This window comes from Leuresthes tenuis, unplaced genomic scaffold (assembly GCF_036924035.1).
Source record: "Leuresthes tenuis unplaced genomic scaffold, fLeuTen1.0.hap1 SCAF_15, whole genome shotgun sequence".
In the NCBI taxonomy this organism is placed as follows: domain Eukaryota; kingdom Metazoa; phylum Chordata; class Actinopteri; order Atheriniformes; family Atherinopsidae; genus Leuresthes; species Leuresthes tenuis.
This window is the reverse complement of record NW_027325369.1, coordinates 22,862,107-22,879,594: the sequence shown is the minus strand read 5'-3', so window position 1 is coordinate 22,879,594 and position 17,488 is coordinate 22,862,107. Positions and strand designations below refer to the sequence as shown.

At 41.2% G+C, this 17,488-nt stretch overlaps 2 protein-coding genes across 5 annotated transcripts in view; both read left to right on the top strand.

The window, feature by feature from the left end:
* LOC140270210 (ankyrin repeat and SOCS box protein 2-like) overlaps window positions 1-17,488 on the top strand; it is a 129,726-nt gene that overhangs the window by 94,137 nt on the left and 18,101 nt on the right. The window lies entirely within an intron of this gene.
* itpk1b (inositol-tetrakisphosphate 1-kinase b) overlaps window positions 1-17,488 on the top strand; it is a 29,219-nt gene that overhangs the window by 2,199 nt on the left and 9,532 nt on the right. For all 4 annotated transcript variants that reach the window (XM_072366113.1, XM_072366111.1, XM_072366112.1 and 1 more), the window contains exons 3-5: window positions 4,918-4,942; window positions 11,816-11,941; window positions 15,246-15,363. In XM_072366113.1, coding sequence (XP_072222214.1) covers window positions 4,918-4,942; window positions 11,816-11,941; window positions 15,246-15,363 — 269 coding nt within the window. The remainder of the gene's footprint in view (window positions 1-4,917; window positions 4,943-11,815; window positions 11,942-15,245; window positions 15,364-17,488) is intronic.

The window sequence follows — 17,488 nt, the reverse complement described above, 5'->3', positions numbered from 1 at the left end:
CCACTGTTTTTTTTACCCCTTGTATAACAAGACATCTGCATCTGTTGATTATATCAAGTCTTGTAGATAACATACTTACCCACATTATGTAGTTTTACTTCAAGAAACGTTAGTCCAATGTAGTTTTAAGATGTTCAAGAGAAAGTGGAGAGCCCCCACCCCCTCTTTCCTTTTTGATTATACAGCTTCTCCGATATGTTTATTATCTACTCAATCTTGTTACTGATACCCTATTTATTTTTTATTTTTTTTACAATTCACCTAACTAGTTTTAAAGTCAAAGATTAGTTAAAAACAAAGGGAGCTGAAATCAATTTATGTATCATAAGTGGGGTTTATAAGATATGCCACTCTTTGCATTCAGTTTTTACTTGCAACTTGGAGAGCGTTCCATTGTTTTCAGAATTAGGGTTGCAGGAATGCCCTGAAGGGAAGTGGCACCAGTAGAGTTAATTTTTTATGCCTCGACTTAGTTCGTGTTGAGACACGGCGCACGGAGTGGAACGTGTGTAGGCTCGGTCGATAGAAGATGCTTGTGCAGGAGGCCAAACAGTGTCAACAGGTATTATTTTTAGTCCATTGTCCTGGACCACAGAACTCAAAGGCAGATGTGTTGCAAAACTGAAAAATGAATCTCCTCTCCGTTGTTCACACCTCTTAAACGTAAAAATGTTTGACAAATGTGGCATCTATTATCACTTTCAGTTGGAACAGTGTGAAAACGACTAGATCGGGATTGGATTTTTGTTGACATTTCATTTGTCTACAATAAATAGACTTAACTTAACAATCCACTTTCATTGTCTTCACTTGAATTTGGTGCTTTAGCAAAGTCATGGACTGATGTTTCTACCTTGAGAGGAGGCAGCTTGTCAGTTATAATGGATGCTATCTCATTGGAGCTTTTCCATGTCTGGCAGAGGTAAATGTTATGTAAGCTGTTATAAGGAGAGGTCTGTTTTCTTTATAGACACGTACTGTATTTAGCGATACCCAGTGGACTAGGGAAGGGCTTCAGAATACAGCAGCACGCTAATCATCTTTTGTTGCAACATTACCGAGGTGTATTTACTGTGTTAGGGCTGCAGTGATCCTGAAAATACAAGTGGAAGCAAGGGAAAGCATTTTAGAGTCTCGACTCAATTGATTTGGCAAGAATGTGCCTCAGTAGGTGAGGTGTTGCGCCTAGGTGCTTTGAAGGGTTTTTACCTTTCCCACAGGGTTGTTGCCACACCAAGTGACCTGATTAAACCAGCACAGATTACCACACCGTAATCCACAAAACATTTTTAATCTCTTCATAAACCTCTGAGAAAGCCCCCCCCCTTTCATCCTGCCCACCTCCATTTGCCCTTTCGAGCTACACTGAGTGTTGTTAAACATGAAGGGAACGTACCGAGTGCTAGCAGGTCGTGTTTGTGACACAAGATCAGGAAGATCGAGTTCCATCATTGGCACATGAGAACAAATAGCTGCACCTAAACATGACAAAGAGCCACGTACAGAGTGTGGCTGATTCTTGTGTGATCATCTTGTGACTACAGTTTGTCCACCACTGAAACTTGTCTTCAAGTTCTCCTTTTCAGAAAACAAAAGTCATCTGCAGAAGGACGAAAATATTCCTCTTTTTTTTTTTCAGATTTTCATTTATTGCATCACAATTCCAATTCAAATACAGATCCATGTTTTCAAGCTGTTTTGCAAGCTAAACCATGCGTGACTATCGTATCCCAACGGTGTCTGACCAGGTTTTTTCCTCTTTCATCACGCGGCGTGCAGCTGACATTGTGAGCACCTCTTTGATGAGTCTGTCCCGTCTCATGCAGCTGGACTTCAGGGAGTCACGCTGCCCCGAAGCACTTTGGGTGTGTGTTTGCCTCACATGAGGCTGCACAGCAAGAGATGCCCTTGAAAACGGGCAGCTTGGGTGCCATAAGATAATGTGAACATGTTGTCCTGTCAAGACAAGGACGCTTTGTTTTACTGAAACAAAGCTAATGAGATAACATTGAGTTTTCCTTATGATATTCTGGTATATATCTTTAACCCAAGTTACTCTGTTTTCTGCAGTGATAGAAAGAGCATGATTGAAATTGATTGAAAGCGGAAATTAGCATCCCTCTAAAATCTGTTATCATGTGAAAATCATGATTCTTCTCCAAAAACAGAGGCTTGACAGGTGGATTTTCTTTACCAAGTAAAACCACTTTTATCTCTCTAAACACTACAATATGCTGCTGAACTTAACATTAAATGCTACTCATTTATGCTAATTGCTGTAGATGTCATGCAATGCTCATAACACAATGCACAGGCAACTTATTTCAATTTTTATGATTTCTATAACCAGACCCAATAAAATAAATCATCTGATCTAGTCCTTCCCAGCTCTTGAAATTGGGTAAATATATCCTCAGATAAACAATAACACATGATGTATTACACCATGTCATGATCTATTAAAAAAAAAAAAGCCACACAGAAGTAGTATTTAGAAATACTGAGTACACCCCATGATTCATTAGTTTGTAGAACCAGGAATAACTTGAAGTAATTGTTTTCTGGATGATGTCATCAGTCTTTCACATCGTTGTGGATGAATTTTGTCCCGCTCTTCTTTACGCTGTCGCTTCAGTTGATTTAGTTTTGCAGCATTCGTTTGTGGGGCCACCGCAGCATTTTAATCAGGTAGAGAGGTCTGGACTTTGAGACTGGACCACTACAACACCTTGATTCTTTGCTTTTTCAGCACTTTTGTTGCAGATTTGCGGCTGTGCGTAAGATCATTGTCCTGTTGGATGACCTAATTTCCAGCTAAGTTTTAGCTGTCAGGCAGCTGGAATTGCATTTGACTCTAGAATACTTTGATATACAGAGGAGCTCGGGGTCGACTCAGTGACTGCAAGGTGCCCAGGTCCTGTAGCTGCATAACAAGCCTAAATCATCACCTCTCCACTGCTGAGCTTGACAGTTAGTCTGAGGCGTCTGTGCTGATTTGCTGTATTTGGTTGTTGCTAAATGTGGTGCTGTGCATTTTGGTCTCATTTTGGTTCATTCAAATGCAAACTTAAGCTGTGTTATCATGTTCTTTTTAAAGAAAAGAGGCTTTCTCATGTAACCCTTCCAAACTGAACATACTGGTTCTAAGGCTGAACCAGTATGTTCAGTTGTGCTGCCATTAACATTAACATTTAACATGCTAACTAAGGCCTGTAGCATCTGAGATTTAGGTTTCGGGTTGTGTGTGGTTTCTCCTCGGGGGTGGGCTTGAATGCTTTCCACTTGTGAATAATCTCTCTCACAGTAGAATGATAGACTCTAAAATAAATGGAAATGACCTTTATATCCCTTTCTCTGATTGATAGGTAGCAACTATTGCTTCTCTAAGATCATTGCTGATGTCTTTCCTCCTTGGCATTGTGTTAACACACACCTGAATACTCCAGACCTGCAAACTGACAAAACCTCTGTGTTTACAGAGGTGGTCACACTTTCTTAGCATCAACTAATTAAGTTTATTTGAGCAGCAGCACCTGACCTCTGGCTTCCTTTGGAACCGGTCAGGGTGTACTTAGTTTTTCACTCACTGTCTCTGCTTTTCAGCTTAGCTTTTTATTAAATGATGACATGGGGTAATATTTCCATGTGTTGTTGTTCATCTGAGATTGTATCTACCTATATTACAGACCAGATAAAGAGCGGTTTCTTTTTATTTCATATTCTCTCGGTATGTAAAACCTTAAAATCGAAAGAATATGTATTTAGTCAATTATTATTAGTTCAACCTTGGGGTATCTCGCAATCATTTTACCTTATCTGCATGCAGCGATTTCAAAGTATAAACTTTATAACTACATTCCCATACAGTTATGCAGTGGTTTCATCTATGATAAGCCATGAGTGGCAAACTCAAGGGTTAGAGTTTATGGGTATATTACACTGTGTGCCTGTGCGATAAAATTGTCTTGTTTGTCAGAAGACCTCTGATCTTGTGTTGAGCCATTTCAAAAAGGTCTGACCCTGGCCTTTGTTCTCTCACGGGTCTCCATCCTCTCATTCCTTTCATTCTGCTGGCTCTGTAACAATGTCAGAGAGATGATCTCCATATCTGAGATGGGATGAAACTAAGGCCCCATTCAGTCGACATGAAACACGCCAGCTGCAGTATTAAATATCCACATTGTTAAGCGTTGAATGGTTGCACTGCTGTTACCATGGGCCTGTAACCTCAAAAACAGCTGGGTTGGACAGGCTGAGTTAGGGATAGTGCCATAAGCGCTTTGTTCTCATTGTAGGTTCCCGTTGCGAGGAGGTAGCTGTTTGGCTTGTTTTTTTGTGGGGGTTTTGTGTTGTTTTTCTCTGTATTAGCGAGTACAGGAACTGAGTTGGCGAGTGCAAGCTAGTTTCACCATGATTTTGAAAGTGCACTCAGTGGGATGATTCCTGACCAGACTTGTTTGGGGGGAGAAAAAAAACATGCAACTCTTCTCGAGGAAAACTCCTCTTGAGGGATATTTTTGGGTTTCAAGTTAATTGCTCTCGTAAACAGAAATGAAAGTCTACATAAAAAGTAGAAGGGACCATCATTTTGTGAGGGGGAGACATTCAGTAAAGGTAAAAGATGGAAAATGTGCTTCATATGGCACATTTGTCACAACATGGAAGTAGGAATAATAATTGATGAAGAATCATATTAAGGGGATAAATATTCATTCTCGCTGCTAAGTTCCTGTTTGTCTTGACATTTGGTCATGGAAAAAACAGCAGAGCGCCAGATAAACATTTACAAACAATATCTTTCTTTGTTGGCTTTTAGGTCTTTTGACGCATGAGAAGGTCTGTTCGTGATCATGTTTATCTAAATTTGTTGCTTTCAAAATTTTTGACCTTTACTCTTCTCCTTTTTTTTTCTTCCAGGAAAAGAGGAATAGAAGTTGTTCAGGTAAGAGAACCACTTTTTTTTTTTTTTACTAATATTCGCTTTGCAAACAAAGTAAAGCAGTCGTTTGCTATTTTCGTTCTTATGGTTTTGAGTTTCAGACGGATTTTCATTCTGTGATTAGTCTTTGACTTATCTGGGTGTTACGCCCAAAAGTTCAGCCCGTTGCTGCACTTCCTGTTCTGCAAGTTGCCGGTTGTTTGCCAATGAATGAATTCTATTTCGTGTTACTGACAGTAAGAAGTTTTAAAGAAATGAAATGGACGAGGTATTCAATTGGAAAGTGTCTCTCAGATTTTGATGAATCAGACATGGTGGTTTTCATGTTAGTTACGTCATCCAGGTGCAACACTGCAGTGGCTTTGATCACTGCTCAAGGATTTAATCAGGAGAGTTTTTGACCTCCCACACGTGATGCAATTGCCTCGCAGTCATGCTATTTTCTGCCTGTAAGCACCATTGGCCATTTTAACTCATTTGAACACATTTCACACCTTCTCTCAACTCTGTTAACACAGTTGTATGTCGAAGGAAAGAGCCTGGGACAAACGGTTACTCATTTACTGGGAGAGTGAGGGTGTATGTGTTTGGTAGTGGTCATGTGTATCTATGGAAATAGCAGTAATCTCATTGAATGAAGTTGACAAAACACAGGTAGGATCTGCTGAAGCTCTTTACTGATTATTTTTCACCTAAATGTATTCTGGGAGCTGATGATGACCAGTAATGGTCTCTTTCTACTAATTATTTAACTCTAGTCAAGGGTGCTAAGTACAGTTCCGGTAAATACGGCCCTCAGGGAAGTGAAGGGTGAGGTCATTACTAGATGTTGCTCATCGTACTACACCACATAAGTCCTGGGAGCTCAGTGCTGAAAAGCAACTTTCTGCCACTAAAAGGGAAATGATCTTCGCTTTCGCTTTGTCTCTTACTTTGCGTTTCTTTTCTTTGCATAATAAAAAAATATTTTTTCACTTCTCCCTGAGCTGACGATATCAGCACACCCAGAAAGAGCCTTGTCCTGGGAATAGTCCCAAAATAAGCAGGGCTTTGTTTCCCACTGAGCACTCGGCCCCTCCTGGGAGACAGCAGATCCTCAGACGCTCAGCCCAGAGTGCCCAGAGGCATGGGGCCGTCTGGACTGTGGCTTTTCTTGTTTCACAGTTTCAAAAAAACCTGCCGTCCCCTTTTCTCCTCCTACCATTCAGCTTGCACTCTTTTAGTTTTTAGCGGTCACTAATCCTAACAGCTCAGTTTACTTGCATGCTCAGAGGTGTTGTGGAGTCCACTCCAGAGATTCGGTTGCCCGATATGCAGCTAATGTTAATCAGTGCCTATGCTGTACTAAAGCAAAGATAAAGGCGTCTATTGTCTTCCTTTAGCCTTGTTGTACAAGTCTTTGCACAAAGAGTCCTTCTCCGGTTGCACTAAACAATTCTGAGCCCAACAATCCTTAAAGTTAACCTTTTGTTAGGCTGTTATTTTCCTTTATCTGACATTGCTAGCAACTTAAGTATTCAATGGTGTTGTTGCATATTTTCTTTTCTATCCATTACGCCTGAATCCCCGTCATGATGATGTCTTGTAAGACCATTAAGCGGCTAAATCGATTGATCATATTGAGGAAATGTGATGTTGGGTTCTAGACTGAGAGATAACGGGAGATTGGGGAGGGATGGTTGTAATGGGTGGCCATGGTATAAGTACAAAAGGTTGTGGGACAGTACACGGAAAATGTTTGGTTGCAGATAAACCATCCAGCATGTTTATGTTTTAACCATATAGGGTTGGTTTTATGCCTTGAAGCTGTGCAGGAGTGTAGCTGTTATGTGGATAACCCTCAATAAAGGGTGGTGCCAGAACATGGCTGCAGATTTATCTCCGTCAGCCACTTTAATCATCTGACCTCGTCCCTGCAGAGTGACAGACTGACCCTGGTGATAACAACTTAACCCTGGGTATCCAAGGATAAGCGAATAAAATAAACCTTTAAGTCATGTTGTTTATCACCATGTGGCAGAATATTCAGCTTTTTTCCTCTGTGTTGTAAAAAAAATGTTTTTTTGTTGTTTTTTTTATTCAAATGCAGTGAGCAAAAGCTCAGTTAGCTAATAAGTTAGCGAACATATGGGTATTCTGCAGCCATTTTGACCACTTATTGAAGTCTATGACTTAAGAATGGCAAACCTTTATTCAGTGTACCTTCTTAGAGATAAACATGTGCTCAAATGGCACAAAACTATCTAAAGAGTCTGGCTTGGACTCAGATTTTTCTGAATAACTGATCAATCGATTTAGATATATGTAGATTAAGCAATAATGCGAAAAGTTGCTAGTTATCTTTACACAGCCTATTAAATCAGGAAGAACTTGGAGGAAGAATAAGAATAAAGATTATTATCACTGAACTTTCACCAACTGATATTTTTGCCACAAGAGGTTTGATTCTCCAGGGGGTTTGATGGTTATTACGTCGTCCAGCGTGGATACATTTTTGCTAAATCTGGCAGCCCCAGGGAGCTCATTTTATTTCCATTTCTAGTGTGGGAAAACCATCTACGTGTGTACTCCTCAGGATAGACGGAGAGTTTTATAAAAAGAAAACTCCTTTGTTTGACTTTGTCTGATTGCTCCGGTAGTTGGTAGAAGCCTTCCACATCAAATGAGCAGTTCATCATTCTTTCCTTTGCTTTTCTTCTCACAATTACAGCTTATCAACACTGACCCCTTAGCCTGAATTCACGAGTGCCAGCCTTCCAAATGCTGCTCACATGCACCTGTCTGTGCCGCAGATCTGATAAGATTAACTCACCAGGTTCGGTCCTCAGAGAGCCAATATTTGCTCTCGGAGAGAGAAAGATTTCATCACAACATGGTCATTGTGTGATAGAGCTGTCCAAGGAAAGTTACTGAGTTATTATTATATTCTAAGTGCTTTGAAATTTCCAGTCAGTTTACGACATGCCACTGTTTCTCGCCCACATATTGAATTTGTGGAAGATCAGGAGTCCTCATAAGGGATTTATTTATCCAAGGACTGGCTGTGTGTGTGTGTGTGTGTGTGTGTGTGTGTGTGTGTGCCCTTATTGGGAATTTCCATTAATAAGTTTAGATGGAGATGACTAAGCAACAGTGTTAGCTTTGTTCATTCTTACACTTAAGGTTACTGATGATGATGATGATCCTGACCTTGTTAGCAAAAAATAATTCTTTCAACCTCTCAAAGAATTGTGTGGGTGTTGCCTGTGAGCAGAGGGGGAGTTTTGGGTGTGGATGATGATTAATGGCATATTCAACAGTGTGTACAGTGACTTTCATGCCCTCGTTAAAAATCCTCCCCAATCTCCTTCAGCTTTGTGTGCATATGGAAGCTCTTTATTTCGCCATGGCACAAAACAACCTGACAATGCAGTAAGTTTCATCTGACATGATTTATAGCCACCTGTCACAGAAATACACTGACAACGCTGTCATGCTACTCACAAAGCCGCAGACGTCACAGCAACTTTTACTCATAAAAGCATTGATCTTAAGCTCTCCTCATAAGCTGTAATTGCTCTGTGTAATTAGCACAGAGTAAAGTCTTACTACTCTGTAAATCTAAAGAAGATTGCAATTAGCTTAATGAGCTGTCAGTTTCATCCTCCATGAGGTTTTTGGCTTGAGATTCAGCTTCATGTTGATCCCATATTTAGCAGTGTTCTATGAGCGAGGTATGACCTGCAGCCACAGTTAGTCTCAGTCACACAATATGTTTCTGTTTCACACGTGGGTGTCAGTTGGCACACGGCATACAAAATAAATCATTCATCACATCAGTCTGTCCTCTGCACATCGCCTCTCTGGGCTAAACCGACAACAAAGCAAAAGCCAAGGGAGATTAAACTGCAGAAGCAACGATTAAGAGCTGATACACATAGTGAGCCATACAGTTTGCATTCAGTACACTTGTTGAAAAGTGGAATATCCTGTATGCCGTTTGCACAACATCAGCATTGTTGGTTTCCCTCTGGGTAGAGCTTGGCCCTACAGCGAAGCGACATCAAAGCTGAAAATATATTGGGCCTGACCTACCCTCTCCCACCAGGATTAAGCATGTGTTCTATGCTGTCCAGCCCTACCATGGCCCAGTGCTGGCTCTCAGTCCCAGAGGGACTTACAAAGACCTCTGCTGACATTCCTGCTTTTTGCATTTAGCAGAACATCGGTGACTTTTCTGTTGGTCTACCGTCTGCACACAGAGAGAGGAGAGCCTCATTCTCTTCGATGTGTCTTTGCCCACGGGTGTTGACCTCCGCGACTTAGAGTCCTGTTTTTCTAGAGGGGCCAGACTGCGGATGGGCCCTCTGTGTTGTATAAGCGAGAGATTAAAATCCATGCCTCGGTGAAGTTACAAATTCTCATGCAGCAGGCCCCGTCGTGCTGTCACTGCTTGCTAGACTGAAAACAAAAGTTCCTGTTGCCTGTGCTGTGGCCTGCTCACAAGCCCTGCTCACAGCAACTAAAGCTGAAGACTTGGGTCAAGTTTTCTGACAGGTGACGACACCTTACGACTGTGATTTACTAATACTAGTTGAGAGGTTTTGGTTTTACTCACTGTGTGATGATGTCTCGTCATATATACCTTTCCACACAGTTTACACTCCAGCATTTTCTGGTGTTTGGGCCTATTTTGTGCAAATCTGCTAATCAATGAATTGTGCAAATGCTCCATGAACAAATTTCCTTCTGATTATTTGACACAATCTTAATATTTAAATTTTCTGTAAAGAAAACTGCTTAGTATCAACCTTAATAGTAAAAATGAACTGTCATATCCCACCATCCACGACTTCAGCCATTCATCGCTCTGTTAAGCATCTCCAGTCTGCGTGTGAATGGCGCCTTGGTATGATTTCTAGAAAGCACTCAAATGCCAGCTTCATTGTTTTGTGTATGTTTTTGCAGCTGCTGTTGGTATGTTTCTTGAAGCTGAAGGGCATGCTTCTACAGGCATGAGGAATGAGATTCAACACTGTTAAGACAGGCATAGAAAGGAACAGCGCATTTCTTCGGCATAATGAGCAATTAAAGGAATAGAGATGTCAAAACATGTCTATTTAAGTTGACATAGTATGTACAGGATATATATATATATGTGTGTGTGTGTGTGTGTGGTATGGATTGTACACACTAAACATGGAATAACTCGCTGGGATGAGAACATTTACTATAACTTATTTGCATTAAGAAGCTGTGTAAAGTTTAAATCATTACATATTTAACAGATTTGCTGTTTATGAACAACTGACTCTCCGGGCCTCAGCCAATTAGTCACCGATCTCACACACACCTCCCACAATCATAAACCAGACAATGGTGGCTGTGGCCAACCTTAAACTAACTGAAGCCGTGACGTTTTACAGCTTTATTATCGATCTGTAACAGTGAGACTGAAATGTATTCCCTCTCGGTTTGTGTACTGTCTGAACGGCACAAAGGACAAAAAAGGGTCCTGCCCATTTCCATTATTTACACAGGTGTGGCCCGGTTGTGTTTGGTCTGTAAGGATCCAGTCATCAACCTTTAGCTGATAAATGAAGGCTTGATTGCATATTTCAACAGCGGCACTGCAACAAAGACACATCTTTCAGTGCAGTATTTTGACTTGTCATTGTTGTTAAAGTGCAGATTCATTAGATATCCCAGTTAGCCTTGACAGTGAACTGGTTTTTTTAAGCTTTGCTATAACTATTTGCACACACTGACACAGAATACAGGCACCCTTCACATTCTTCATATTCATCAGAGGAGTCAGTGTTGGTTACTGAAGAGTACTAATACTACCGGTTTGACTGTTTATGCACTACTTGGCCAGCGCAGGCAGTCTGTCTGCACTGTTCCACTCGAAGCGAATGCTAATTTGATGTTTTCTCCGTGTGTTGTTGAATCCGCTCGGCAAGACTGGAAAACTGGCCACAGGCGGTTTGTGTAACTCAGTCAAATAAAACATGTGAGAAATGGTCAAGTTCAAAACGAATACATCATAAATTCCGCATCAAAGTTACAGTAAATGAACAGAAAGGAGTTTATATATAAGTCATCACTCCCTCTGCTGTTTTATAACCATAAAAAGTAGAAAAAAGGAATCTGTTTGTTTCTTAGGAGAGAGCTGTGATATGGGAGGGACTGGGCCAGAAAGGCTGACTGACTTACCAAAATGAGTGGTTTTTCAATGCTTAAGCAACTAGTTAGACTGTGTTTTTATGTTGTTGTTGTGGTTTTTTTTGGGGAATTCTGGATTTTACAGAGAATACTAGAGATTTTCCCACACTCGATAAGGACCTAGTGTGTGAGGGTTATGAGAACATCCATTTTTTTATGTGGATCAATTACTATGACTACTTTGCTTCTATTAGTATGTCAATAAGCAAAGTGAACTGGAAGAGAAGCAGAAATGATGTACATAAAGGTTGCACATTTAAAAAAAGAAATAAAATGAATAAAATAAATTATATGACGCAATTATCACTTGTAGGCTACAGTTTTAAAGGGGTGTTGGGGAGTCTTTTTTTTGTGAGAAGTCATGACTTTATATGTGAGCAACCTGAGGATTTAATGGTGTTTGACCAGGCAAACTGCATGTGAGAAAATGCCCACTTATACATGTGTAACTGCTGTTACTTCCTCTGCCAGAAGGAAATTATACGGAGCATTTTCACTGATGTTTTTCTGTACAGTCAGAAATGACAATTGGCAACTGAGACTTTGAACATTAAAAAAGAAATGGATCTTTGAGGATGGTTACAGATATAGAAAACCTGGGAGGTGAAGGGCTGATTAGGGATGCCCCTGTTGTACCACAACCCTTCACCTCCTCTGTTCTCCCCTCCACAGCTGGACCTCAGCCAGCCTCTGGAGGACCAGGGTCCGTTGGACGTCATCATCCACAAATTGACCGACCTCATCCTGGAAGCTGACCAGAATGATTCCCAGGCTGTTCTGCTGGTGCAAAGAGTACAGGTACGTTTTTTTTCTCTTGTTGCCACAATTGTCAAACAAGTGGAAAACAACAAGGTGTCATTCAGGTATTTTTGTTGTTTGATACTTTGTGAAACGGGTCTGAACGTTTAAATTAATTTGGGATGGTAGGCGTGCCAAAATCAATTGAAACTGAATTTCAATAATTGGTTCATATCATCCAACTCACTGTGATCTGCGATGTACTAAAAGTTAAAGGCATGTGCCACCCGTCTGTCTTGTGATGTTGTTTATTACTTATTCTTTGAGTCAATGGTTCCTACAGTGTCCTTGCACAGCTGCTGGTTATAGTGTCTGACAGTGTTGTTAAGTAACAAAAAGGCTGTTTATGATTCGCAAAGCATTGCAACAGAAATTGTCTGAGGACATGAACATCAACTGGCATGATCATATGGGATAGCCACTGTCCTAGACAACATGGCACAGATAATAAATGGATGATAAGCATTTATGAGTCTCACATTTATTGTTGCGAGTGTCCTAGTTCAAGGAATCTGCAGGCAGGCTGAAGAAACCAAGATATTATCAGCTGCACTTGATAACACGGTGACTCGTTGAACTCAATGTCGTCACTGAAAGATCTTGAAGAGTTTCTAGGTCATCCTTAAGTGATAAACATTTGACGCGGGCAGCAGATCAGGGCGTGGCACACAGAAAGCTGGTGTGGTATTGTGTGTTCGGTAAGCGGGCGATGCAACAGATGGCGTTCGAAATGATTTTATGGCACCCTCTGCGACTCTTCCTCTCCCACTCACCCTCACTGTATGATTCAGAGGAGCTGAAGCTCAGATCAAGCTCACGCAACTCTGTCAACATTTTCCTGACTGCTCAATTAGGAAGGACAAACAGGATGTCAGTGGAGCAATCATGTTAGCAGCAAAAGCTGGTAAATATTAGCACATGACAGCATTTCACACTTTTCTGGCAGCATTGGAAAAGTCTTACCAGGGGTACGTGCATAGCTGTGTGACAAAGAAGGTGAAGCTGCTGATGTAGTAAGCAAAGGCTCTCTCTCAGTTGCCTATTTACATGAAATTTGAAATGGATGGCATTTTGTAAGCTTTTCTGATAAGAGCCCGGGGCAGGCTTTTGTTGTTTTTTTTTTTCAGTGGCTGAAGTCCAACGTTTTCACACAGTGGTTTAATACAGTCAGCTGGTAAATCAGCAGCTCAGTCACCTGAACTCGACTGTCATCTATGATTACATTTCTGTTTAAAATATAAGCACTGGCGTGTTTCCTATGAATACACAGTTGTTATTATAAATAAACCATTTGTGTAGCGAGGGAATAAGCTTTCCTCTCTGTAACAGCTCTTTAGTTAAAACAAAATGTCATCCTTGAATGCACTGTGGTGACTCAGTAGCCTGAGGTGAGAGCTGTGTGCACAGCGTCCCAAAAACAAATGTCATTAGCAGGAATTTTCTCTGGGGCTACATCATTATGGGTCCAGTGATAGAAGTTATGTAGATCATGATTTCACTTAATTAAGAATTTCATACCCATCATCCTTGGATGTGGTCGTACAACTCCTGAAATAATATATAGATCTATAGATAGATATACAGGTTTTAATACATGTGACATCACAGATATTGTCTGATCATTCAAACCATTTCATCTTCAATGGAAACAGGTTTGCCCAGAACAAAAAAAAAAAAAAAGAAGAAATTAACAGAGAAAGTGCGGCATCTCTTACACCCACACTGACATATGTTTGGCTCTCTTCCACTGAAACTCCTGCTGAAGAGCATTCATCTATTTCTCACCTCCCCCCTCTTGTCTGTATTTTACTGCATTTCTACTTCTGAGATGCAGAAATCAGCAAGTGACAATCTCCATCAGAGTATCCCTCTGGTCACAGCATGTTTGACTTACATAACTGCTCGACTGGCTTTAATCAGCATTGCCCTTCAGATCCCAGTAAATCCTGCAGATGGGTCTTCCATGGCAAGGCAAAGGCGTGTGTTTACATCCTTCGTGCGTCAGTCTGTTTGTGTTCCTAGAGTCGTTTAACAGTTGGGCAATGTGTGCTTGATGCTTAGAATTACTTTGTGTGTTTAATTTCATATAAACGTGTATGACGGTGAAACCGTGGTGTGTTGTGGGGTTTTTTTTGTTGTTTTTTTTCCTGAAGAATTTTTTTAAGGACTGTAATGTGAGCCAGCAGGCTGTTTTTGTAACATGCACGCCAGCCAGCTTTGCCTGACAGCGTTTGTGAGTCAGTAAAAACTGCTTGGAGGGAAAGGTTGGCCAAAAGGTCTGCAGAACAGAGACTGAAATGTGGAGAGCAAGGAGAGCAGCGAGTAAGTGGGGAGGCAGCGGAGTGAGGACGGAGCCGGAGAAGAGCCAACAAGAGAAGACGGAAGAAGAGGAGGGGAGTTGAGTTATGTAAAATGACCAGCCCCACGCTGGCCTAACAGCCGGCTGTGCAGAGATGCAGTGATGTAACCTATACAGGCCCGCTGGCATACGTTTCATGCTCTCTCTGTCTTACCTACATGCACCCACACACACAAAAGAAGTCCTATTGAACCCTTCAACTCTGTGTTTGTGTTTACGCTTCAGCTGCTTCAAAATGTTTATGCATTTTTAATCTTTATCATAAACTGTTGTTTAGGATTTCTCAATTTAAGCTCACTTCTGAATGCGAGTTAATGTCACAAACCCAAATAATTATGTAGACGTGGCAATTTAAAAAGATGACGAAAGCCTTCTGCTTTTTGTATACTTTTTGGAAACTTTCTCAAAGACCAAAAATCTAAAGACTCTCAGGTTGTGTCAGCGTAAAGTCACCAGCTGAAATGGCAGAAACAGATTTAGATCTGTCAAAAAAAATTTGCTTTTAACCAAGAGGAGGCATCCATACGTTTTGCTGTAAGGTATAATGCACAATATTTGATATGAGAAGAGATTATGTGTCCAATAAGTACACGAAGAGACACTTCTGAACTAAGCACACAAACTGTGCAACAAACTTATTATAGAAAAAAGAAAAAACCCTTTAATGTGTCTACCAAACTATATGAATCCGGAAAAAAGATTGAACAAAATGTTACACTACACTCAAACCCACAGCAGTAAAACCTTTTGATTTGATTTCAATGTCTGGTTCTTTCATTACTCTTAATGAAAGGAAATTAAACAAAATTAAATTGCTGTTATTCCTATTAACTTCTTGAAAAATGTCGCCCACCTTTGCTGCCGAGGGTCACAGGGTGTGGACGCAAATCTTAAAAAATGAGGGTCTTAAATGCTGTTTAAAAGGTTTTCTGTCTGTGTTTTAAGGACTACATCGACGCCCACCCTGAGACTATAATCCTGGACCCGCTTCCAGGCATCCGAACTTTGCTTGACCGCTGCAAGTCCTACCAACTCATCCACAGAATAGAAAGCTGTATGCAAGGTAAGACGTTTCACATCATTTGATGACACCGATGGCTCGAGGCTTCGTTATAACAGGGACGTGTGGTCTCAGTTGATTTTCTTGAACTTACGTGCTAACGGGTAGAGGTGGAATTTGATGACTGCAGTGCAGAAAAGGTCCAAATTGATGGAAGCTCGGACACGAGTGGTGCTGCACCATTCAGTTGTATATAAAAGCTATAACATGCTCCATAACAGAGATTCAGCTTTGAGAGGAAAGTGGATAGCAAACATCATCAGTGCCTCTGTTCCTAACACCGTAAAAGCAGAAGTTGTCCAAAACAGTAAAGTAACTGTTGCTTCCATGGACAGAGTTGAGGTAACTGCCTTTCCTCTGTTTTTCCTCTTCATTTACAGGGGGGACACCTCAGTAACATAGGACTCCACTGTCCCTTCTCATTTGAAATATGCTACTTAATGCTTCCGAGCATATGTTAAATTCTTGGCTGCTGAGCTTTATCCTGACATCGTAACTCCTCTGCTTCCTAACAGACCACGAATAGCACCTCTTTTACACAATTTCTCGCTTCCCTGAACCTGGCATGAACTGCCTGGGGAGGTGTCTTTCTCTGATGGATCAAAGTTAACTTTCGAACCGGTCCAGCAGCACCTTCTCCTGTCAGTGAGCACACAAACTAATCAGTGGGTAATGTGTTTTAGCTGGGGGGTAATGACGACAAAGCCACATTCCTGACAGGCAAACACTGGAAGCTCACCTGTGACTCATCTACATCTCCTTCACCCCCATACATGGTAGGGAACGTAGACCCTTTAATTATTCCTTCACAGAGGCTCATTGAGTGTGTGAGGATCTGCAGGCTGGTGTCAGAGCAATGGATCAGAGACTTTTCATCCAAACAGATGTGATGACTGTTACATAACAACTAGTATTAGTTGCATCACTCTGTCTCACTGTGTACAATTTGTTTGAAGAGGAACATGGCTGCAATTATAGGAAGTTCTCTCGGTTTCTTTTTTAACCAATCAACCTCTATTAATGCAGGTAGTGCACTCTGCTTACACAGGACCTGCATACCAAACCTCACAGGCTATTCCCTCCATTTTAGACACAATCGTGGAGTGTAAGCCATTCTAATCCTACAGCATACCACCGTGACTATGGCATGTGACCATGGATAAATGCCTTTTCATCTGCTGGCACCAAAGAGTATGATTGAGAACTGGGTTAAGGTCAGAGTAAAACAGAGGATAGCCCAGGAGTGTTGGAGTCTACCTCGCTTTTCAGGCACAGTCACTTCCTCATCCTTATCAAAGGAGACCACGGAGTCCTGAAGCAGCTGCCAAGGCAACCCAGTATTCAAAGGCCACAGAGAGCCTGCCATGTTCTGCATTACTCAGAATAGTCCTCAATAGGAGGAAGCACTCGAGGTGCACTTGTCAGTTCTCTCCGAAAGCCTACCTTATTTTATCACCCAAGTGGCCTCTCTATGTTAAATGGCCTCAATCGCAGTACTTTTATCTCTTCTGCTCCGAATTTAAATAGTAAATAGTAAGTGCAATAATTAGTTCATCTTATTGTCATGTTAAATATAAAACAGCCAGACAAGAGTGCACATGAGGACTAATGGATCAGTGTCTCTGATTCATAGCTGGAACTTTGGCTCTGCTATGTTGTCTCATGTGGTTTTGTGTTTCCTGTGTGAGCCGGACCCAGGTAACTGTTTATGTTACTTAGTGGAATCCACTGGTTCCTGTGTATACATGAGTTTTGATGTCTTACTCTGTTTTTATAGACAGAAACCGTTGTCAGGTCCACTCTCCTGTAAAGCAGCAGCACTTAGTTGGTGGATTAGGCAAATTCTTCCTTCAGATCAGGATAAAAGAAATCTTCCACAAACATTCCTCTGAATCCAACTTAAACCTTACTTTGTACATTGATCCAATAACACTGAGGTCCACGTGCTAGCGTGAATCTATGCCCCTGCAAACACCAACAGAACAAATGTCCAGTTTATGCAAGTGATCAATATTTAATTATATCTGCAGCTGTAGAAACACTGAGAGACGCTTAAAGAACTAAGCAGCCGTCGACGTTCGGTGAGCCCAGAGGCTGACAGGATTTACCAACTTTAGCAAATGATTTC